Raw genomic sequence first — 24,298 nt, 5'->3', positions numbered from 1 at the left:
GAACTGTGGGGATGTGGCACTGAGGGATGTGGTTATGGGCATGGTGGGCTGGGTTGGGGTTGGTCTTGGTGATGTTAGCGGCCTTTTCCAACCTCAATGATGCTATGAATATTTACCAACACTGTCTTACCAGATTTCCTACAGACAGCACGTGTTCAAACTCTGGGGTCATAGGATGATGCTCCATGGCCATGAACAGAGTGTTGAGCACAATGCAGATGGTGATGGCCAGGTCAACAAAGGGATCCATGACGATTAAGTTCACTATCTCCTTCAGCTTGATCCAGTAGGGGTGGCATTCCCAGATCAAGAATGTGTTGGCAAATTTGTACCAGCATGGGGGACACTTCCTCTGGGACTCCTCCAGCTCTACAGTCACAAAAGAAAACAGCAACACAGGTCAGTCTTCCCCTCTATCCCTGCCTGGCTCTCAGCACGGCTAAAATGCTCCCAGCCTGGACATCTTGACCCTCTCCCCTCTCTCTCTGCTTTGCACTGTGAGTTAACTTTCTTGCAGCAAAGTTACATTTTGCCTTCTCTTCCTTCAGCAATACCCAAAACCAAAGAAATAAATCCAGGCTGTGTGATGATGGCTTAATACAAAGAGTTACCAAGCAGTGGAGTTGATGGCCATGGCCCAGCCCGCAGACCACCAGGACGAGCTCTAATTGTTGTAAATGAAAGGATATATTTAACTCAGAAATGACCAAGGTAAAATGGCTTAAATAAAAGCTGCGGATTCTAAGTTGCCTTTGGTGCCAGTTTTTAAATAACTTGAAGTTAAATTAATTCTGTGTTGAACGCAGGCATGATCTAAAAGAGGAAATGCATGACATCATGCTGCAAAGGATTCTGAGCAGAAATAACCTGATTAAGACAAAACACACTCATGTACAGAAACCAAGCACAACGCTGCGTCCATCTTTTCAACTGCCTTATTTCAAGTGCTTAGAAAGAAAATAAACCAGGAGCTTTCCCCCATCGTTCTTTGACTTTGGTGATGGTTTTATTGAGGCTGTACAGCCGTTCTCACTGAAGGTCTGTTTCTTTTATGGGAAGGGAAAGGACCCCTGCTCCCTTTCCCATTGGTTCTCTGGTTGCCTAGTGTTGAGTTGCCTTGGAATTTCTGAAGTTAAAAAAGAGGACCGTAGCACTGGAGCCTGTAGGCGGATGCGCAGGAGGAAAGCAGCAGAAGAGCCTCGCTCTGTTTCTAAGTATATTTAGTTTTCATACAGTTTCATTGCAGGAGGCAGCAGGAATTTGAGATCATCAACCTCACACGGCTGCTGCTCACCAGTTCTTGCTGGCTCCTGCATAACATACTTGGAAGTTGCACCTCTGTGCGCTTCAGCACTTCCATCGTGCAGAAGCCCCTTTCTCCCTTCACAGCTGTTGCACTGGAGATCTCACTGCAGCTCAAATCTTTTCTCCCCATGGCTGTAAGCAAAGGAGGGTCCTTCCAGCCCTCGGGAGATGGCAGAGCACCCAAACCATTACCTTACTCCTATAACTGCGTATTCATTATTGTCAAATTACAACTCTTTGTTGTCTTCGCCTCCACAGCCACTGGCTTATATTTAAAAACAAGTAAAACAAAGTCTCATAAATGCTTTTGTATTAATGTTGGCTTGAAAGAAGCAGGCGTGGGTAAAAACAATGCATTAATATCTCCATTGTGCAGGATAGCTCTAAAAGACCCAGCCCTGACCTGAGTCTAATATTCCTGTATTTCCTAGTCCAAGGAAGGCCAACATTAGCAAGCAGCTATCGCTCTAGTCATACCAGCCACCCCAAAACCATCTCACACGGTCCTGCATCACCATTCAGCATCCCCTTGGGCAAACGGGGCAATGTGTGTCCAGCCCTGCTCAGCACAAGGAAACCAGATGTGGACCCTCACAACCGCCTGGTGGATGGGTGCTCTGCCTTCCTAAAGCACACCATGAGAGGGCAATCGATCCATACACACTCATAAAACCCAAAAGCAAACCTCCAACCCATACCTACCTTCAACAAGGGTGTTGGTCAAGCCAGTCATCACGCTGTTGGTACGATCCTTCCTTCCATAGGAGGCGTTCACCTGATCCATCGAAACCAAGAGAGACCCACCAGGTTTCTTCTTAATTTCAATTTCAGTCGTACCCTGCAACATTCATAATCAGATTAATACCAGCTTTTCATCTTCCTGGTGTTTTACGTGCTATCAGCACGTAGTTCTCCTGAGTTGCTGATGCACTTAGAAGGCTACTCAATACCAATTCGACCAACTAATTAAGGAAAAACCAAAAGCCAGGAAAATTCAAAAATTTAAATTAAAGAAGTTTCCTGTTATGTTAACAGATGTCCTTGGAAAATCAAGCCCTTCAAACTGTAACAGCTCCAGGTGGGATCGGGCCCTGGGCAACCTGACCTAGAGCCTGGCTTAGCGGTTGGAAACCCTGCCCATGGAAGGCAGTTGGAACTGAATGTTCTCTAAGGTCTCTTCCAACCCAACCCCTCCCATGCTTCCATGATCTTCGAGGTCCCTTCCAACCCAACCTATTCTATAGTAAGACAACCTACTTGTTGGTATTCCAAGGTACTGCCATTTCCTCTGAAGATTCAGAGGCCTTTTAGTGAGGGCTAAATGGTCGTCTCAACTTCCCTTTAAGCTCCCAGGTTTATCTACAGCAGAGAGCATTTGCAAGAACATTTAGATGGCCCCCTTTCCCCAAGGCTGCAAAAAAGCTCCATGAGAAGCACCCTGATGTACTGAGGATTATCACATTCCAAGCCCTTTTCTTGGAAGACCGGAGAAAGGCGGTGGGCACTTCCAACCCAACCATCCTATGGCTCTGTGATCTTTAATGTCTCCATCAACCCAAACTATGCTCTGATTCCATCGTTCTACAATTGTGAAGGCCCCTTCCAACACAAACCATGCTGTGACGTTATGGTAAGAGCTGTTATGATAAATCTGATTAAGGGAAGAAAGGGGAAAGCCGAAGTGTTGGGGATTGGAACCCAAAACAGACACCGGCCACAGACAAACCAACACTCAATGCGTCAGGGTGCCCAGACAGCTTGGAGGGCGGCATATGGGGAAGCAGAGGAGAACTACAAGGCCGCCATGCCTACGCTAGCTACACATCAGCCTCCTTGTGGTGTTATCGTGAGCTGCCTTATCTATTTTCACCTCAGGCAGAAGGCGCCCGCCGGGCATGCTGGAAGGCGGGCCGCCGATGAGGGACACGACGCCGTTGCAATCCACCGTGCTGTTCCTCTTGATGTTGCGGCGGAGGTTGGGGAATATCCGCGAGGAGCGGCTGCCCTGGCTGTAGCCGCTGTAGCCGCTGTAGCTGCTCCGTCGGTCGCGGCCGCGGATGGGGATGAAGAGGGAATCCCTGCGGCCTTCGCTTTCTTCCACCGTGCTGTGTTCGTCGTCGGCGAATTCGTTCTCCGAGCCCGGGTCGCGGAATCGGCCCTTGTAGCTGAAGATGCTGCTCTTGCTGTTGTGTCGGGAGAGGAAAGGGGAGCCCGGGATGCTGAGGAGAGACTGGGAGGAGGGAATGAAGGGCAGTGGGGTGAGTGGCACAGACGCAAAGCACTGCGGTGACCTTGTAGTACTTGCAACAGAGATGGAGAGTGACTTTTTACGTACTATCACAAGGGGGAATGGCTGTAAGCTAAAAGAGGGGAGACTGACGTGAGCTGTGAGGAGGAAGTTCAGTGCTCAGAGCACAGTGAGGCCCCAGCACTGCTGCCCAAAGGAGTGTGGGTGCCCCATCCCTGGTGGTGCTCCCAGCCTGGCTGTGGTTTGGAACCTGGATGGCTGATGAGGGGCGGGGAGCTGCCCAGGGCAGCAGATGGGGGAGGGGGGTGTTGATGGCACTTCCAACTCAACCATCCTATGGCTCTGTGATCTTTAAGGTCCCCATCTACCCAAACTATGCAATGATTCCATCGTTCTATGATTGTGAAGGCCCCTTCCAACACAAACCATGCTGTGACGTTATGATAAGAGCTGTGAAAGCGCTTTTGCTCCCTCTCCAGGTCCAACCACCACCACTCAGAGCACGTTGTTCACTCTTGGCTGAGCTACACTAGTGAAGAAGTTTGATCTGGGTAGAACAACTAATCTCAGCAGCAATCCACACCAGGGCTGCAAACCTGGGCCTTGAGTGACATCCTGATCCCCTGCACGTGTCAATGTAGGGGAAGATCCTTCTGATGTTCTAATCAGGATTAAACATATGATCCCGACTACAAATAAGCATAAACACTAAGGAAAGAAACGAATACTACCTGGTTCATGATGGAAAACTTTCTTCCTATCCTGTTATCCGGCAGCCTGAAGGCTTTTCTCCTCATGCCATCCTCTGATTCTGACTTGAACACTTTCTCGTTGTCGCCCTTCTCCTCTCCTTCCGACAGCTCTTTGTCCTTCCGCTTCTTCCTCCGGTTACGGCGCTCCTTGGCACTCTTGGAACTCAGTTTAGAGATCTCTGATGAGCTCCGAGACATCCTCCCTCCACCATCATCTTCCACAGCATCCTCAGAGACTGTCCCTGCCGAAGTGACCATGGCAGCAGCCTGAAAGAGAACAGGGAAATAAATCAGAGCTTCTCAATGAACAACACTCCATTCGCTGCTTTAAGAGAGAGTACCAGAAAGCCAACCACGGCATTGCTGCCTTGTTTATTACACATCACTGTGATAACAGGGAAATAGATAACTAAAAAAATGCAAACGAATGAAGAACTGACAATCAAAACACTCACCTGTGCCTCCTCCTGCTGCTTTTTCAGTTGTTCTAACATGGCCTTGAATTCGGCCTCTTTCTGCTCTGCCTCCTCCAACGTGGCCTGGTTCTGCTCTTCATAAGCCATGGCCACCACAGCCAGGATCAGGTTGACCAGGTAGAACGAGCCCACGAAGATCACCAGGACAAAGAAGATCATGTAGGTTTTTCCTGCCGCTCGTAAGGTCTGGAAGGAAAGAGAATGGCAGAGGGCAGAGGAAAGGAGATGGGAATGCCACTTCCAGAGCGATGCATGTATGTGAGCCAATCCAAAGCCTCTTGACCTGAATGCTCCTAAGCAAATCACAGTATTTTCTGAATATATTTAAGATATCAGTGGTGCTGAATATAAAAAATCTCAGTGCTTCCACTGCGAAGCACAAAGACCCTGCATGTTCAAAGACATAAACACAGGAGGTGACATCCCTCTTATGAAGGGATCTTCCAACGCGCGCAGACTGAAAAGAAGTTGGGAGTACAAAGCAAAACTCAAAGCCTGAACTCCTTCAAAACAAAGCAAAACGAAATTAAAGCAAACAAACAACATTTCAGCAAAGTTCCAAGGAAAGACTCAAATAAAGCTGAATGCTTTCTCCCTTGTCTTTCCCCCTAACTCTCCTGCTGCGTAACACCGAAGCAAAGCGTTCACTTACTAATTGATACAAGTTTTCCCAAAAGTCCTGAGTCATAAGGCGAAACAGAGCCAGGAAAGCCCAGCTGAAAGTGTCAAAGCTCGTGTAACCGTAGTTTGGGTTCCGTCCTGCTTTCATGCACGTGTAACCCTCTGGACATTGACTGCAGAGAAGAGGGAAGAGATGTCAGGGCACTGATGGAGCAAAAGGGGTACGGTCAATCCATCGCATGCATGTCAGCAGTGAGAACCAACTGGAGGCAACGGCACGTGGAAGGTTTCTGTTTCTGAGCCTCCATCCCTTATTTCTCTGATTGGACACAGAAGGAAATAATGCCACCAAACATCATCCTTAGGCGTCCCAACCCCCGGAGATGACACGAGAAATGCCAGCTCACATCCCATCAGTGCAACAGACAGCAACAGTGGCTTTGTAATTAGATTAAGGGATGTGAAACATTCGCATTTCACGTTTGAAATAACACCAGGACCAACAAAGCAAAGCAACAGGAAACATTCCAAAGGTTTTGTCATCATTAGCGAACATCAGTGGCAATTAGTCATTCCTCTTAATAAAGCTCAACCACTCACCCTGCATCGGAGCTGTTACCACAGAGCAAAGGATCAGGGGCACCAGGAATTATGTAAAAATTTGCTGAAGGAGATGAAAAAGAGAAGATTACATGCCCACACATATGGAAGTAGAGGATTTAACATACTACAGCACGATAAGAACCTCAACGTTATTGTTGTCTACTGGAGTGTTGGTAAGTTTATCAATCTCCCTCTCGTTAGCACAGGCATGGGGATGCTGCAAAGCACAGATGGGTGCCAGCAGCTCCAGAGCTGAACCAAAGGAAGGAGCTGACCCTCAGCCAAGGGGCCAACTGAGGCACTTTAATAAAGTCAGGTTTATAGAAATGGAGAAACATCCACAAAAGGGGTTTTCGTAGCATAAAGTTGGGCAGACCGCATCGCAGCCAGGTCAGAAATTCCAGGCAGCAGCATTAAGCGAAACAAGAAGGTTTCAGGGAGCATCACTGCAGAAATACCTACACATATTGTTGGTGTATTCCTCCCAGTCAAAGCCCCGGGAGCCGTTATCCAGGAACGTCTCGTTCACGTTAATTGGCCAAATCACACACTTGTTCCTCAAATTGCCCATAAACAGCTGCAGCCCAATCAGAGCAAAGACACTGAGACAAAACACCGTCAGGATCATCACATCCGACAGCTTCTTCACTGACTGGATCAGGGCACCCACGATGGTCTTCAGGCCTGCGGAGAGGAGAGCAAGACTGGTAAGAACACAGAGTCATTGAAAACCCAAATACATTCAGTGCCTTATCATGGCTATGGGGTGGCAAAATGACACCGCCATAAAGGGGTTGGGTTTCGGGAACCTAACGTTGCTCCAGAGCATCCTTGCATTTGGGATTTTCAATATATGGGAGGGATGACCCATCCCCATGCCAGCCCTGGGATCACCGGTTTAGGGGGTGAGGCAGCAACATGAGACCAAGAAATATGGAGATCAGCCCTGAGAGTATCTGAGGTTTGCTGGATGGGACGAGGATTGCGCTCTGGAGTCACTGCGTTGGAGGTTGGGTTTGTCTGAACACAGAAATCAAAGGGGTTTTGTTGCAGCTGGGGCAGGACTGCGCTCAGTGCTGGCTCTGATATCAAAGCTCTCAGAGTCGTTAAGCAAGGCTTGATGACAAAAGCCAAGAGGATAAAATCCCATTTGTTTCCTAAACCGTCTGGTCTGGAAAAGGAACCATAACGACTCTCTGGTTGTGTTACTGGAGTAAAATGCAGCATCCAGATTTAAGCCATGAAGTGCTTCAGGAATGCTCCTACTTAGGGCAGCAATAAAATACAGCAAAAAGGAACAGCGCAAGTCAAAGTCAGAGGGAAATGCTGGAATGCAGCACAGAGATCCGAGAGGAGATGCTGCCCCAGGTCAAGTGCTGCCCATTGCTCACAAACCATTCTAAGGGCTTTTTTCTTCTCCCACACCAGTAACATATACCCAGAATCAGTTCCTCCTGTGCTTTATTTCACTCCATGAAAAGGCATTTACTCAAAAGTTGTGTGTTCTGCACTGGGCTCCCTTTACTCAAATTTGGACCATTTTTACCTTCCCAAAGCATCCGTTCTGTCCATGCCCCAACACCTCTGCCCTACCCCCATCTCCCACTGCTTTCATGTTTGTACCACTGATGCTAGCACTAAAGGAGATGTTATTCTTCCGGAGAATTTAAAGATTCAATCAGCAGAAGTACTTTCAAGTTCAAGAAATCATTTCAGTCTTGTTTCAAGACTTAGTTTTGGTGAAGGAGCCAAAATATCCGGGTAATCAGTGGGCTGCATAAGGACCCAGCTCAGATATAAGAGTAGAGTGTAGAGAGCGTAGGGTAAAATAGGAAAAAAATGGGTAAAAAAAGAAAAGCAGACCCATTAGTACAGGGCTGGGTTAAGGTCTCTGTCTGAGGCCACACTGAGCATCCTGCAATAAACCTTGCACAAGAAACCTCTCTACACCAACAGAGGCTTGGATCCACATCGGGAAAAGAAAGAGTCTAAAGTAAGCAAAAAGGGATCTTTTATGGAGGGATCATTTATTAACAGTGTCTTTTGTTTCCTTCAGAACTTTTAAGTCGATGCCAAAGCCCGATCCAAACACCAAGCAGGCTGTTTGCTGTTGGTTCTGGCAGGCAGATGCCCGACATTGTTTGCATGCTCATCCCGTTGCACCACTGCTCTGCCCTGCACATGCAGCCACCTCCCCAGCAGTTGTGTTTCTGTTTTGCATGGTGCTCTCTCACTGTGGCCTCGAGCCTCATTTTGGGGGTGATTTCATCTGGGATGTGTCAGGCTGACAGCTGATGGCACTGGAAAGATAAATCAGCAATAACCCAAGTGCCAATAATAAACCACCATGGGTTGATGTGGTCTCAGGAGCCGTAACATCAATGCAGCATTTTGATGTTTCTGTATTTCCACACAGAGCCTCCACCTGTTTTTATCCAGTGCCATTCATGTCCTGGTGGGGTTTCCCACTTTGATCTTGTCCATAAAACACCACGAGGATGATTGCAATTATTGATGGAAGATTACTAACACTTCTCATGACAATAAGATCACCTCCTCATTAGGCACAACGTTAAAAATCTTTTCCTTTATGGAGTGAAGCAGAAAGGGAACCCCTTTATGTCGAATACATTCACCTCTGCTCTCGGACTTGATAAACCTAATTTCATATTAAGTAACCAGAAAGGTTAATTACACAAATGCTTCACATTCCTCATATATTGCCAGTCACAAAACCGAAATAGGAGCAAGGTTTGTGCATTGGGTCCATGCTGCAGAACCACAACTGGGGCAACTCTATCCCAGAGCCTAACCCACACAACCAACCCAAGTTTGGCCAACAGTGAGTCCTGGCCGTGGATAAATGCAGAGCACCCAACGCTCAGCCAGGAGTCCCTCAGCTGGCTGCAGGAAAAGTGTGGCTGCACTGAACTGAGAGCTTGGATCCCTTCATCCTTTGCTGCCATTTGAAATAATGGGAGAATTCCATTGGTTTTGAGCAGCGTGGAAGGAATGATGCAAAATTGTTCTACTCCTTTCCATAGAAAGGCAAGGCATGCTGCTGCACAAATAGCAACCAGCTCATTAAAGCTGCATCACCTCCATTTTTCTACGATTACAAAAGCAAAATACGGACGAAATTTATTCCAGCAATGCTCCTTCTCTTCAAGCAATGCACTCAATACCTGTGGCAGCTGATAGAACTGCAGCTGCACTCCAGGTCTGCCCAGTGCACTGCTAACAGCAATTACCAAAATACCTTTTGCTCTCTGTGTGTGCAATGCCAGACATTAAGGGAGGGAAGAACATTATTCTGGCATTCTCCCATTCAGTGCAAGGAAAGCGGGTGCCACTTGAGACCATCATGCACAACAGCCACGTACATCTGATGGGTTTAGCAGTCTGGAATGGGGACAAAGTGACGGGCCCCTACAAATCCATTGCTCATTTTCTGGTAAATGTATATGAGAGCGTACCCTGAGTAAGGAAAACATCCGTTGCCAGTTAATGCATCGGGAGAACAACGTGAAGAAACAGAACAGCAAAACGTATCAAGTGGTTCCTGAGGTGAGACGGGTCAGGCACCCAAAAGCTGGAAAAAAATCACAGCTGCTTCAATGAATCGAGTCTTAAGCTTGACCTCAAAATGAGGGATGCTCCTGAGGAACCACCTGCACCAGGTTCTGCACGTGTCCCAAGTGCTTTCTGTACAGAGATGGGAGAGGTTCTCACTTCTGATCATACTCTCAGCCCCTGATGCTCCATGGTCACCTGCAGTCAAGGGCAGCCCTCATTCTTTGGCACCCAAAGTCCAGAAGCATCCCTGTAAGGGACAGCCCTGCCGTGCAAAATGGGCAACGTTGGGAATTAGGACCTGGGGCTTCATGAAAGCTCACACAGCAGTTTGGGCCACAGGGCAGCCCAGAGTAGGAGAGAGAAGCAACTCATTCCATCCTTGACTCATTCTGGACTCTACTTTCAGTCTGGCTTTCATTTCAGAGATTGGAGAGCCACACGTGTACACAGGGACGGAGACGTATGGAACAGCAGGCTGCTCATCCAATGGCCCAGGAGCCTCAATTTCCAACCATCCCATCCATACAGACTGCAAACCCATCAAAGATAACCCAGTGCCACTGGTGAGAAATAAGCAATGCAGGACGAGGGGGGAATATCAAAGAGATACAGCAAGACCAGCCTTTAATGCTTAACGGTTCTCACCTGGAATTACAGAGATAGTTTTCAAAGCTCGGAGAACTCTGAAAGTTCTCAATGCTGAGACATTCCCCAGGTCCACAAACTCTGTGACATATCTGCAATGAGGGAGGTCACACACAAAAAACACAATGACAATACACAAAAAAAAAACCAAAAACCAACCAAAAAAAAAAAAAAAAAAAAAACAACCAAAAACCAAAAAAAGAAAAAACAACCACTACAGACAGAGCAATACATCACTCACAGGGGCCCTGTACCCAACAGCTAACACCAACCGCAGGACGCCTTACCTGGAATTACAGAAATAGTTTTCAAAGCTCTCAGAACCCTGAAAGTGCGCAGAGCTGAAACATTGCCTAGGTTTACAAACTCTGTTATATACCTGCAGAATTAAACCAGAGTTAATGGCACCGTTGGGGTCACCCTGCAACACAGCTGGCTGTTTGTAGGAAACAGCTCGTCATTTAAAACCCTTCAGAATCCGCGTTTAAAAGGAGAGAGAGAACTCTAAAGGGGAAATTCAGCTTAAGGCTCTTCAGACTGGGCCAGCTGCATGGATGGACATTCAGCTCTTGACTACAGAGGGCATGAAAACCCTACAGAAGAAGGGAATGGAGAATTCTTGAGCCAACTGCATGGATGGACGTTGCAGTGACTACAGGGGGCATGAAAATGACAGGCCTACCCTACAGAAGAAGGGAATGTAGAATTCTTGGGCCAGCTGCATGGATAGAAATTGCATTCTTGACTATATGGGACATGAAAATGTGAGGCTAACCCTACAGAAGAAGGGGAATGCAGCCCCACGGCCAAATATGCCAGGAGTCTTGGTGACATCGCCTCTGCTCAGTGGGTTCAGGGATATTTGCTTTGCTTTCCTCTGAGTCTCAACAAAGCATCACCACCTTCTGCTTTGCTTGCTCCATTCTAATCCGCTTGGCTTTACCTGCGAGCCACAGGTAGGTGGGATTATCCCCATTTTACAGAGGGATAAACCTGAGGCACACAGAGGGTAAGAGGCTTAGTGCAGGGCTACAGAGTCGGGTCGTATCCCTCTCTGCTGTGCTGTTTGGCGAGGAGGAGGGCACCAAAAAGCATGAAAATGTGCTGTATTCAAGATTTCTCCTGCTGCAGGAGCATTTTATTTCAAGAATTTTATCTTATTTTCATTGGCTTCCAGGTCCAGACTCTCCTACAGCAAGGCAACCCAACTAGACCAGGGCCCTAGCCAGGCTTCTTCCATAGTTAGGTCAGCTTTTGGCAGATTTAATATCTGTGCATTGGGCCTTTTAAAGCTGGCACGCTGTTACTTGTTAATTTATTAAGAAACAAAGCAAGTGACCAATTAACAGTGACTCTCATCTACTGGGAGCGTGGCTCACAAAGGTTTACTCTGCGCACAGCAGATCCCTGCCCACCGTAAAGCAAAAACAAAACGGCGGTGATTTACGGGTTCTCCAACTTCTGTGTGCAACTCAACTCAACGCACAAAGAGCTCAGGAAAAGCTGTGGCTCAGAGCTCGGAATGCAGCCCAACCAAGGCCAGGTAGTTCAAACAATTAAAGTATTTCACCCTGATCAAACTCAACTGCTCCCATCCCTTGAGAACCGGGCTCCTGAGCCTTCTGCATGGTCCTCCAGTCTTCGCTGGCCTCCACTGACTACAGGAGCCTGAACACGCACATGCTTAATGCTTCAAAACGTAGAAAAGGGAAAAAAATATATATATCTTCCAGCAACAACTGCCAGCTCACAGCCCCAGGTCCAGCTGTGAGTTCAGGCATCCACGTGAACTCCTCACTGTGAGCCCAATGGAAGCTGATCCAGCACAAGAGAAGAGGAGGAGGAAGGGAAAAAAAGGCGTCTCCTTTTCCTGACACCGCATCTTCATCAGAAATTGCTCAACCTGCAACAATTCCAGCATGCAAGCCCAAAGGGGAAGGGGTGGTAGAGACCAGAACGTAAAGATGCTTGGCTCTTAATCCTACACCCAACAGAAATGCTGCTGCTCTGGCACGTGAGCTCATCTAGATGCTAGATACTACTGTAAAATCTTGTACTAACAAAGGCAATTTTTAGAAAGTTGCTTTTTTAATAATTTCTTACAGCAGCATTGCCGCTACATCCATGGAGTTGCAATTGAGATCTATGCCTCTGTGTCAGGCTTTCTATTGAAAAAAAATAATAACAACATAAGAGTTCGCTTAAGCTTCCCTCTATTTGTTCTTTCTCATACACACCCACCCTCCTCCTGAGGTCTCATTCCCTCCCACGTGCCACAAATAGCTGAAATAATCTGAAAACGCCACTTACGCCATCATGATCACACTGAAATCTAGCCAGTTCCATGGGTCTCGTAGGAAAGTAAAGCCATCTATACAGAAACCTCTTGCAATAATTTTCACAAGTGATTCAAATGTATAAATGCCAGTGAATGTATACCTGTTAAAAGGAACAAAGAGAGCTGTGCTGAGAAATTTGCAGGCATGTAATGCTAGGCGTGCTAACAGGTGAATTACAAACACTTCTGTCTAAACAAAGTGGACAGAAAGGCAGCTTGCATTCTGAAGAGAAGAAAAGCAACATTCTGTATAAAAATAGAAGAAATATTACTTACTCCACATTCTTCGACCATTCGGGTGGGTTACTAAAAGTCATGAATACACAGTTGGTCAAAATAGTGCACATAATGATCATGCTAAATACTGTGGAACAAAGTCAAGGATCAAAAGCACACTGGGGTGGCTCTTCACATCAGCTCCCAAAGACCTCTGCACAACAATACAGCCCAACAACCATTTCCATTCTATTCTCTGCGTGCTACACAAAGAGCCGAGACGCTTCCTGCAGTCATGGGAGATAAGAATGGGGGAATATATACAAATAGTGCTTTTGTGTCTCTTTGTTCTCTGCTTTCTGGTAGGCCTCAGCAATGCAAAGATCACGTGCCTCCATAAAAACGTACTCCCAAATAATTCTGTGTGTTCAGTGCCATCAAAAACTACAGCCTGCTGATACATTCCCCCACACGGGAGGACAAGTCTTGAGTAGCACAGAACCCAAAATGCCATTCCCAGCCTCAGCTCCCTAGAGGAGATGGAAGCAATAGGAGATGGAAAACCCTTTTCTTCTTGAGGTGCGTGAATCCAGCAAGGAGAAACCCCTAAAGCAACTAATGAAGGTGCTTTCATAGATGTGTTTTACTGTCACCTTCTGAAAACAAACCACCAAACACGGCAGTGCATCCCATCCAATGCTGCTCTGTGCCTCCTCTCCTAGTAGAACATGCAGGTGATGTTTCAGAGCACTTGGAGCCCCGCAGCAGAGCATTTTGGATGAGCTTTCCCGTTAGGAGGAGGTTTAAGAGTTGTCAAAGGAGCAGGAAATTAGTTGGTATCTAATTGCACGTTAAGTGCCTTTGGCTCCTTCTCCGAATATTAATTCTATTTAACCATTCCAGCAGCTAGTTAAAGCTCAACTGCTCTTCATGCAGAACACAATCTCACAACTGTTTTTTCTTCCAATGCTTAGGATCCTAGAGTCATTAGATTGGAAAAGAGTTCTAAGTCCAACCCCAACCCGCCCCCCAGAATGCCCACTCGTAGAGTCATCAATGTCAGAAAAGTCCTCTTAGGATCATCCAGTCCAACCGTCAACCCTTGGCCACCATGCCCAACTGAGCAACATCCACGTATTGATGGTGGAGTGGACACAGAAAGGCACAATTTAGCAAGGAATGCATAAATTAAACATTTACTTGATTGGATTTGACTAAAAGCCCGTGCTTCTTCATTCATAACAAACCCAACTCCTCTAGAAGCGTAGTTAATAAATAATGATTGAATTGAGCAATAAGACAATAGGCAAGAGATCTTTTAACCAATAAAGACAAAAATACCACAGCAGTAAAAAGGATATGAATGTATCAAAATTTTAATAGCTATTCTTCTAAACAGATTAAAAGGACTTAAAATGTACAAGGCAGGTGTGGCACTAAATCGGAAGAGTGTTTTCCCTCTGTTTAGTACTACAAAGGTCTGCAGAGAGAGAAAGAAAGAAAGGAAGAAAGAAAGAAAAAGAGAGAGAGAGACAGAGTTAATGCATGAAAATCAAAGCATGAACAGCACAAAGAAAAGACCAACAACTTTTATGGTAAAGAAAATCCTGCGTTTTCTGTGTTTTTAAACGATAATCTCTTCTAAGAAGCTCCCATTAGGGTGAAATAAACCCACCAGCACATCATGAATGATTCCACTCCAAGCCACCCGTTCTGCTAGGCACTACAGACAGCAGAAGCAACATCTCCCATCCAGGAGCACATACCTCCATCCAACAGGGCAGAAGCACTACCCCTATCCAATACATAAAAACCAAGGCCCAAGGCACCCAAGGATCACAAATCTCATTGCAGAAGCAGCAGCTGAACCCAGCTCTCAAGCCACAGCCCCGTGCACGAGCCCATCCTTGTGGGGCAGCAGCTGGGGTTGTGCCTCCTTCCCACACCTTGCAACCACTATCAAACCTTACCTGCCAGGAGAGCACGAGCCCCCAAGTCGTCGCCACGTGCTCTTACTGCTGTTAATTAGTGACCACGAGTGAAAATTAGTGAATCTGGGCTCCCAATGCCCTGCAGAGGGGAACCCATGGGGGCTCTCTGCCCACGCAGCCGTTGTGCTCCCCCAGGAGCATCGATCTTCAGAGGTTTGTCACCTCCCTCCTCATAAGGGAAACAACATGTTTCAGCTCATTTGGGTAAATTAGGCCACGGAGCGGTTAATTCATTTGAGAAGGAAGTGAAAATCAGACTGTGGTTCAATGCTAAGTGAGAAGTATTAGTTAGCACAACCACTAATGCATCTCCCAACAAAGAGCGCTTTAGAGACAACTTTAGAGAGCTCTTAAATTGCAGCATGAAGAATTAATGAACAGATTACCTTGACACGTAGGAATATTATAAAAGGCCAGAAGCTTTTCAAAGCTGCTGATTACAGGGTGCTCAAGGGCATCTCAGTTTTAAGACCCAGCACAGCAAACTCATCACAGCTCACCCAACACTTAACCTTAAATCTCCTCTCATCCCCGGATTCAGAGGGGACGCCCACCACACGCTCACAAGCTCCACTTGTAGCCCTAACACAACAGTAACTCCCAACACTGCTGGTTTTAAAAGGAATGAAATCTCCAGTGCGATTGTGCCGAAAATCCTGCGGGCAAAGACAGAAAATCCTGGAAGTCGCCGTGCAATGGTTGTGTGAGATGGGCGAGCTCCATTCTGCCTCCATTCTACGTGGGGGGATCAGTGTGCAACAGCACTCCGACCTGCAAGCCCAAAGCAAACCCACTCCTCACCTGGAGACCGACGCATGCTGCACCGCGGATGTGAGCCCTGCCAAGACTCAGCGCTCAGAGCGGGAAGAGCAAGCCAGGCTCAACGGGAAGCAGACGCAAGCAGCTCCGTGCTGAGGGTCACACACGTTTGCAAAAGCCATTTCACGAGGAACGAGCCAGAAATTTGGCACAGCCTGTTGGTAACACAAGCTGTCCAGGGATCAGCGACTGCCCACCGCACATGAACTCCACATTCTGCTTGCCAGCTTGCTCCCTCTCCTGTTGCATGACCTTCCATGAGGCCATTCTGTGTTTTCTCTTCCATGCCCTGGCCAAATTTCTCTCTTTACGCTGCTCATTGGACTTACTGCTTAGAGAGCTCACCAAAACTGGGCCTTTCAGTAGCCTGGTGCATTCCAGTCTGCTCATCTATTCCGGTGCTTCCAAGATCTCCCAGGTGTATCCTATAAAATCCTGGGTAAATCTCCACTTGGCCTTCTAAATAGAACGATGGGCACAAAAGCCAAAACACATTTGGCAATTTAAAATCTTGTCTTCGTTCTTGTGTATGCTGCTGACATATTAAAAGTCAATTTCAAAATGGCTGCACGCTCTTAAAACGTTCTCTGGTTTGGGTCCAAGAACATCCTTAAGCTCTTTTAAGACCTGCTGAGGCAAAGCATAAAACTCAAGAGAAAGGCGATGCCTGGAAAAAGGCATTTTGCAGTCTTCTTTTAAGAGACAAAGCCTGGCTGAACTTCCAAAAGTCTCTGCTTGATGTTAAAGAGTTGTAAAAAGATTCTGCCCAATTCAGCTTTCTTAACATGGGCTGGAAATCCCATTGGTTGGACGTCCAACTGGTCGGACACAATGGTTATAAATGCAATTGTTGGACGTCCAACTGGTTGGACACATTGGTTTTCACATTGGTTCTAAAAAGATTAAAACGTTTCTTGTATAGAAGAAGTAATATCACAAAAGTCAAGCTGTCTCTGAAATTATTTGCAAAATAGTGCCCGAAAGAAGCTATGCTGGAGAGTATGATGGAAGGGATCGAGCGATGGCAAAAAGAACTCCAGATATACAAAGATTTAGACTAATCCTGCTTCATGCTGGTTTTACATTAAGCACTTCTGTAATGGCTGAAAAGTGAGGAGGAGTGGGCAGAAGACTGAAGAAGGAAACAGCTTTATGAACAGCATATGAACATATGGAACCACATTCCTGCAGTGGTAACATGACGACTGCCTTCCTCCCAACGCGAAGCAGAAGAGAGCAGAGACGTTCTGAAAGCAATCTGAGCAAGTCCCTCTAACACAGCTATTTCCAAGATGGATTTACAGGGAACTCCAGCACCCTGAAGGTTGGAAGAATATTTTATATATACGTATATATGCACAAAGAATTGAATAATATTTTATATTCATATTTAAGTCTGCTTTTGGCTCATCAAGTTGTACTTTCTGATTTTTCCATCCCTACGAAAACGACGAAAAATTATTTGTAGAGTAGGGGAAAAGAATTGTCTGCCACGTTCTGCTCATTTTAACTTCTTGTTTGCAGCCCAGTATAGGAAAAATACATCACATCTTATTGACATTTATCAAATAAAACATTTCCAAAAAAGATGCATTTAAGAAAATGAGCAGCGCTCAACATGCAACATCTAGAGATATTGAAATTTAAGAGCACTACAGTCTCTCTACGTAACAAAACTCATTCCATCTCAGAAGCAGAAGGGATGCTGCTGCCTTCCACCCATCGCAGCTGAGATTCTCTCACCTCCCATTCCTGCTCCTTTTAAGCCTACTGGAGAGATGGAGCGGAGAAAAAACACCGCTAGGCACCAAGTCCTGGAAAAGGCTCTTAGAAATGAAATCAAAAGCCTGATTTTTGAGGTGGCCCCAACCTTTCACTTCTTCCTTCTGTTCCTTCCTTGAGATGCTCACGAAGCTCAGTAACGGCATCCCTTCATGGGGCCATAGAGAAGTCCTAAGTGGAGGCTCTTGAAGCACACGCTACACAAATGCCTCTCCCACGCTGCCTGCTATCATCCCTGTCATTTTCCCAGTTCCACACCCTCAAGGTGACATTCTGGGCTGGAGGGCCTCTTTCCAAACGATGCATGTGACTTGATGAAGTTGCAAGTCACTCCATTGGCACGTACCTGCGAGCAGGCTCCTCAGGTGTCCATCTGCAAGATATAGGTGACCTCTGGCAATCCCACTCTAGTGGGAAAACAGTTTTCTACAAACCCAAGGTTGATTTTTTTCCACTGAATCCAACCCAATCGCTTGCAGAATATGTAGGACCTTCTACTGCCTCCTAAATGGAACAACTGCCGAAGCATCTGAACCCTTCACCATGCTCTGCAGCAAGCAGGAAAGAGATTCACCAAGCAAAATGGATGGAAGCTACTGAAGGAGAGAGGCCACAGTCTGGCCAAAACCACATTCCGTGGAAAGGAAGAGGCAGGAAATTGTTTAGAAGCAACGACAGCCAACCTTTAAACTGAAGAGAAAGAAAGAGAGGCCTAAAAAAAAAAAAAAAGGGAAAATATGAAAAATGAGAAATAAGTTCACAGAAATAAGAGGACGGCGACCTTAACTCTTGCACAAGCAAGCACTGAAGAATGTTCAGCTCTGTGGTACACACTGAACTGGGGAATCTCCCATTTCTCCCCATTCTGCCCCGTGGCTCAAGAGCACAAGAAAGACGATGCAATTAAGTGACAATTTCTTCATCCCACTGCGGGAGATCACAGATTCTTTTACAAATATCTTCCATCCAAGGGCATCCAAACCCCTCACAAGAAACGCCCAAGACTTGCTAGGGCAGAAGGCGTTTGAACTGAGCTGGCAATAGGAAAATGCACAAATTCCATCTCGGCTCTTCATGGCAATCAGCTGGTTTGCTTTCACTGCCATGGATGCTCACATTGGTGTGTTCTCTGAATGTCATTCGTACATTTAAACAAGGAACTTCATGTGTGAGTTTTTGCTTTTTAACTGGAATTTTTCATGGGCAAGTCATGCTTCTACCATGTGCTTCACACCAGGAATTGGAAGGTGATTATTATTTGGCAAAACAAGGGCCCACGGAAGAATTTCTCTCTGGCAGTTACATGAAGACAAAAAGGAGCTACTTTAGCTCCATAAATGGGTACCTGTGAGTAAATGGATTTTTCTGATCCTACCAGGAGTCATTGCTCCCACTATGCAAAGCAAAGAAACTGAGCAGAGGAAAACAAAGCAGCTCAGACAAAAACACTGGGAAGTTCAGCTTGCCAGTTAAAACACAGCTTCGGTTTCTTTAGCTAAACCAAGATCACCGTGTCCTACTGCAAGGAAAAGTAACCAGCTGACTTGTTCCTATGCATGCTGTACATCTTGCTTTAAAAGAAAAGACCTATGATGCAAACCTTTCTGGCAAATGCTAGAGAGGAGAAAAAAAAAAAATAATCTCTTGGAAAACTTCCCATGATTCAGGCAGATTCACAATTCCTGATGATTCAGAGAAGGGCCTTTTTTAATGGCCCTAAAAAATTCCTTGTGGGAAGTCACTGACTATTTGAAGCAAGAACACGTACCTAAGTTCTTGCCATCCTGAAGCGGATGCAAAAGCAAGAAAGCCAGCAAAATGTTAATCTGGTGTTTGCGGGGCGAGCGAGGCTCTTTTTTACAGAGCAGCAAGGAGGAGGTGGGTTGCTCCATCCTCCAGAACCTTCCCTCCATCTGCAGCGGCTCCGCGGCGAGCAGAAACCTGGTGAGCATCTCCATGCAGAAAGGCACGGCTCTTCTGGAGGCACAGCAGATGCCTCTGGAATTGGGGATGTGCCTCAGTTTTCCTAAAACTGGGAGATTTATCAAAAGCGCTGCGTTCGGAGGCAAATCTGACGACCAAGAAAGCACGCGGGCCAACGGTGCTCAACCCATCGCCTATTTCTGGTGGAACCAAAGACAACCAAGCCTTTGCCCAGTGCTCCAGGTGCTGCTTACTGCCCACTGAGCAATGCTTTCTGTTTCTAGCTAGAAGGAACACTGCCTGATCCTCCAACACACACCTACAAACCATTCCTTGTTGGATTCGCAGTGACATTTCCCAGTTCCCAACGTGGCGGGGTGCAAGTGCCCAGCCACAGCCGGGGATCCTGGGAACCGTGTGTTTCACAGCCTGCCCACACCAGAGCCAGGCAACAACAGATTTGTTTAATAATGAGAAAATATTTGCTTAATAAAGAGAAAATATTTCTGAGGGATAGCATAAGCTTCCTTCGCACCAACAGCACCCGCTGTCAATACATCTCCTCAACTCAAACATCCATCTCAACACCAATGTAACTCATTTTCCACTTACACACACCATCCTACTTTGGTACCTGTTCTTTTAGCACCGCTAACAAAACAAATGAGCACTGGAGTGCAAACCTAGAGGAGAATTAATTATGCTAAACTTCAGCGGCCAAATTCAGTCGACTTCATGCGATCGCTGCCCTGTGAGCCGCAGGATCACCTTCGAGTGTGTCAAGAAGTGACTGCTCCAACACAAAGTCATGACATATTTTGCTACCCTGGCCAGCTTACTGATTTTATGACAGCCACATTATCCAAGTTTTGCACGACCACAAAGCTGTCTCACATACAGCTGTCCTGCACGCCGTCTTTCTTTCTCTATATTATCCCAGCTTATTCAAAGTAAATCTCTATCAAAGAAAGCAATGCAATTAAAGAGCAGAGAAGAAGCTCAGTTTTAAGTCGCCCAACCTTCACTCTTCCTTCACCAGGAAATTCCCCCCTCCGTTTCCAGCAGTGTTTGCTTACTCACCACTTCCCTCAATGACACCACTTCATCTCTTAACACATTTCAGCACCATCAAATGTCTCCTGCCATATCACCTTAATTCCACAATTAAAAAAATAAAAAAAATTCTGAGAATGAAAGCAATTTAAACAAGTTATCTCACTTTTTTTTTTTTTCTTTTTCCTTTTTTGGTCACAATTTGTTATACCACTGTTTCGTTATGATCAACTTCAAAACGATTTCTGCACTTGAAACGTTTACCATTCCCCCTCAGTTATAATTCTTCTCATTGCCCTCATGGTTAAAACTGGCACATTAGCACAACTTTGTCTATTTTTAGTTTCCAAACCTTGTTCTGCTGTTTCTATCCAAGCAGGTGCTTACAGACTGATCATCTCTATCTTAGCTGGATGCAGTCAGTGCTCCAAAGGTGCATGAAGCACAAGAGAAATACTGTTAACATTCAAGAAAAGAAAAGAACAGATAACAATAACAAAAAAGCCCCATCCAAAGACTCCATTCTTTGTCTTCTCTTTAAACCATACCCAAACCTGCAACCTCCTACGAGAAAGGCGGTTTAGTGACTTCTTTCTTGCAGACTCACTTTCTGGGTCATATAATAAGGGTCAAAGTCCTCCAGTGGTACAGCAACCAGGCCTTTAGGGATGTCCCCATAGATGAAAGGCAAATTCTTCCCCGCCTCAAGGTCACTGTTTGGTTTTGGTTTGCTGTCTTCATCGTCGTCGCGATGGCTGCTGTCTTGCTTTGGACGCTTCTTCTTTTTTTCTTCTGCAATGCGTTTCTCAATGTTAGCCAGAGACTCCGGAGTGAAAGGTTTAAAACTATCAGGGCCTGGTGGTGCGAGCAGCCGTGCTGCCATCTTTTCATCCTGCAGCAGCTTCTTTAGTGATGTTGCAGCCCGGACAGGTCAGCTCTGCATGGGACAAAGAGCACAGGCAGAACAGTGAGCGGTGGCAAAAACAGGACGACAAACAGCAAGGACCCAAAAGTCTGCAGGTGCTCAGCAAGCACCGCTGGGTTTCCATCCCCACGCAACCTACAGGGAGCTCTCAGGGCTGGGGCCATTGCTCTCTATTCATTACTAGCCAATGCTCTCTAGCAAACAGATTATTAGACACAAAATCCAACTCGGCTCTGTTCCAGGGTCAGCATGAGGTGCTCCATCACGTTGGAAGGGGCCAGGCGTTACCACCTTCCTGCTAACAAGGCCTTCAGCAAAGCACTCCTCCCAGCACACCCAGAGGAACCCCTTGGGGTCAGGCTTCTCTGAGAGCCCAGCAGCCAAGAGGCACAGAACTGAGGCTCTTTCAACCAAAACTACAACTCCAGGGCTTTGACTAAAATGGCCCTTCCTGCCCCATCCCACGTTATCACAGATTAGGAGAGGTTTTCTGGAAGATTTCCTTCCTGACGTTATTGAGGTTGATGAGCCGGGAAGCTCTCGTTATGCAGCTTCAGGACCTTGGGCAGCACTCGTATTGAATTAATATTCATAAAACAGAAAATCTATTTTACATAGCTATTTGCATACAACTTTTCAGGTTTTCTGTGAATTTCAGGCCTAAGAATGAAATTAACTTAAAGGCTTTCATCAAGTACAATATTAATTGCTGAAAACTAAGCTTCCATACTATGTGGGTTAAATACAGAGTCCTCTTTCAGATGCAACACGAGTGAGTTCTTCTCCGTGGCACAGAGCACAAGGAGAAGGGAAGGCAGCAGCTGAGGATGGGCTCACAGAGCTTCCAGCCTGTAAAACAGCACGGACATTGCACAGGGCTTCACACTGTCCCTACTGAGAGCACCTTGCTTTCTCCTCCTGCGAGAGAAAAGCTGCTGGGCTGAATCCAGCCCACCTACAAACCCTCTGCAGCTCTGCACCTTTTGCCAAGCTTTTGCTGGAGACCCAGCAAGGAGAACACATTGCAATTCTGACGGTGCTCCCACTTCGGGCTCTTCACACAACAGGAAGAGGCCAAGAGAGCTGAGGAATCACTGAGAGCCTGCACTGATGCAACACACTGCAGTGCTGCAGGAACACCGGCCTTTAGGGAGGAACCCACATGCAAAGCAGCCGAGGGCTGTAGAGCAGCAACAAAACACCAGCACATGGCACAGAAAGAGCCCAAACACTGCGTGGGATTAGGGCCCCTAACAAAGGAGAAAAGACCAGCGGTAACACGGCCTTTTATTCTAACACACTGCATCAAAACATGCATCAAAGCTCCCGCACCTCTGGTAGAAAAATGACTTTCAAATTCCACGAAAACTGCACTATAGAACAGAACCATTAAAATTCAGCTATTTCTGCACAAAGTTGGCCACCAGTGGCCTCTTCATGCCTTGGTTTGAAAGAGCATTCTGAATTAAAGGGGGAATGCAGAGAGCGCGAACATGGAGCCACGCTCCCGTCCCTGTGGATGGGCTGGGACACATTGCCCAGCTTCAGCAATGGGCACACGTAGCCCAAAACCGAGACTCACAGCTTGCTGGGAACCTCAACAGACTTCACAAATCAACACAGCTCTGAAATGTTAAAGTTCTCTCTGTTAAAACACCTGGAGATCCCACCCAACCTCTAATAAAGCACCTGGGGTTTCCCCAATAACTGGAACCACCACTGCAAAGGGTCCTCGCGTGTGACTGCAGGTTATTCCTTGCGGCTTCACTCCAGCCATGACAATGGCAATGGCACATTTTTTGTACGCTGCATGCCAACCTAAAGCTGCCCCACATGTGCAGAATTTCAACAAGCAGCATTTCCAACCGGAGCTTATTTGTAGATCCAAAAAAGTGAAGTACAGATCTTACTCCTCATGGAAACACACAGTGCAGCTGGGGCTGGGATTCTTCTCGTTTAAATTTGACCAGACATTTGTGGAGTAAATGCAATAAAAGCAAGGCAAGAAGAAGGAAGAAATGCCAGCATCTTGGTTGTGTTAAGCATCACAAAATGCCCCACTGATATTAAGGAAAAAAATTAATTTATTCTATTCTCGCAGCATTTTCATGCATTTAATTACCAAATTTCACACATACTGTGAAACTATACAGCAGCATTGGGGATGTGGTCTAATTGAATGGCACAGATAAATATGCAAGGCCTGAATTTAGAAACCAAAGTAGCTCAGGGACACAGGAGCATAAAAAACTGGGGAGAAAAAAAAAAAAAGGCACAAATGAATGCCTGATCTGTATGTGCAATGACACAACCAGTGAATGGAAGCAAGCAAATAATATGATAATACGATAAGTAATCATTTGAAGTTAAAAACAACAACAAAAAAACCTGGTATACCAAAGCAGACTCCTCCTATAGGATGAAAGTGACAGTAAAGGTCTCTCACTCCTCGAGTCCCTCAATATTTGACATGGAAAACTTTCCTTCCCGTAAGGCAAACCCCAAAGTCTCTCAGATCCGACGTTGCTTCGCATCTTGGCCAAAAACATCACAACTCTCCCCCCCCCCGGGGCACTGCTGCAAATCCTTCCCGTCCTCGGAAGGCGTTCTGCCCATTAATAAATCACAAGACGCTCCGATGTTCTTTGGATAAACTCGGCTACAGGTTCGCTTCGTGCTATTTGTGCTCATTCTGCCTGGCTGCAGTCTCTTCTGCTCTGCTTGCCTTTGTTGCTTTGTGGTTGGGATTTGTTCCTGGATATCGCTACACGCCAGCAACTCAGCATTCCCATTCCTTGGGAAGTTCTGCCTACCCCGATTTCATTTGTTTCCCCAGGAAATCAGCCCATGCTAAGAGAACGGACGAAACTGGGATGTAAACTGAAAGGATGGGAATGGAACGCTCATTCAGTTCCTTAAACCAGACCCAAAGACCCATTTTCGGAGTTGATGGCATCGTGTTTTATACCCTCACGACGACGAGTCAGGCTCTGCAGCTCCCACAGCCAACATCTGACCCTCATCT

At 46.3% G+C, this 24,298-nt stretch overlaps 1 protein-coding gene across 3 annotated transcripts in view; it reads right to left on the bottom strand.

Annotated features, from left to right (window-relative positions):
- SCN8A (sodium voltage-gated channel alpha subunit 8) overlaps nt 1-24,298 on the bottom strand; it is a 47,754-nt gene that overhangs the window by 17,127 nt on the left and 6,329 nt on the right. For 2 of the 3 annotated variants that reach the window (XM_052705249.1, XM_052705246.1), the window contains exons 2-14: nt 20,956-21,285; nt 14,143-14,260; nt 12,841-12,931; nt 12,537-12,665; nt 10,514-10,605; nt 6,468-6,689; nt 6,003-6,066; nt 5,434-5,575; nt 4,761-4,967; nt 4,285-4,572; nt 3,176-3,535; nt 2,008-2,143; nt 131-369 (exon numbers count right to left, since the gene is read on the bottom strand). In XM_052705249.1, coding sequence (XP_052561209.1) covers nt 131-369; nt 2,008-2,143; nt 3,176-3,535; nt 4,285-4,572; nt 4,761-4,967; nt 5,434-5,575; nt 6,003-6,066; nt 6,468-6,689; nt 10,514-10,605; nt 12,537-12,665; nt 12,841-12,931; nt 14,143-14,260; nt 20,956-21,231 — 2,364 coding nt within the window. In that variant the 5' untranslated portion in view covers nt 21,232-21,285. Of the gene's footprint in view, nt 1-130; nt 370-2,007; nt 2,144-3,175; nt 3,536-4,284; nt 4,573-4,760; nt 4,968-5,433; nt 5,576-6,002; nt 6,067-6,467; nt 6,690-10,226; nt 10,319-10,513; nt 10,606-12,536; nt 12,666-12,840; nt 12,932-14,142; nt 14,261-20,955; nt 21,286-24,298 lie in introns of all 3 variants that reach the window. The other variant, XM_052705248.1, reaches the window with a different exon arrangement.

The sequence above is a fragment of the Tympanuchus pallidicinctus genome, unplaced genomic scaffold (assembly GCF_026119805.1).
Source record: "Tympanuchus pallidicinctus isolate F22 unplaced genomic scaffold, pur_lepc_1.0 scaffold53, whole genome shotgun sequence".
NCBI lineage: Eukaryota > Metazoa > Chordata > Aves > Galliformes > Phasianidae > Tympanuchus > Tympanuchus pallidicinctus.
The sequence above is the reverse complement of the archived record's forward strand: the minus strand, read 5'-3'. Positions and strand labels throughout refer to the sequence as shown.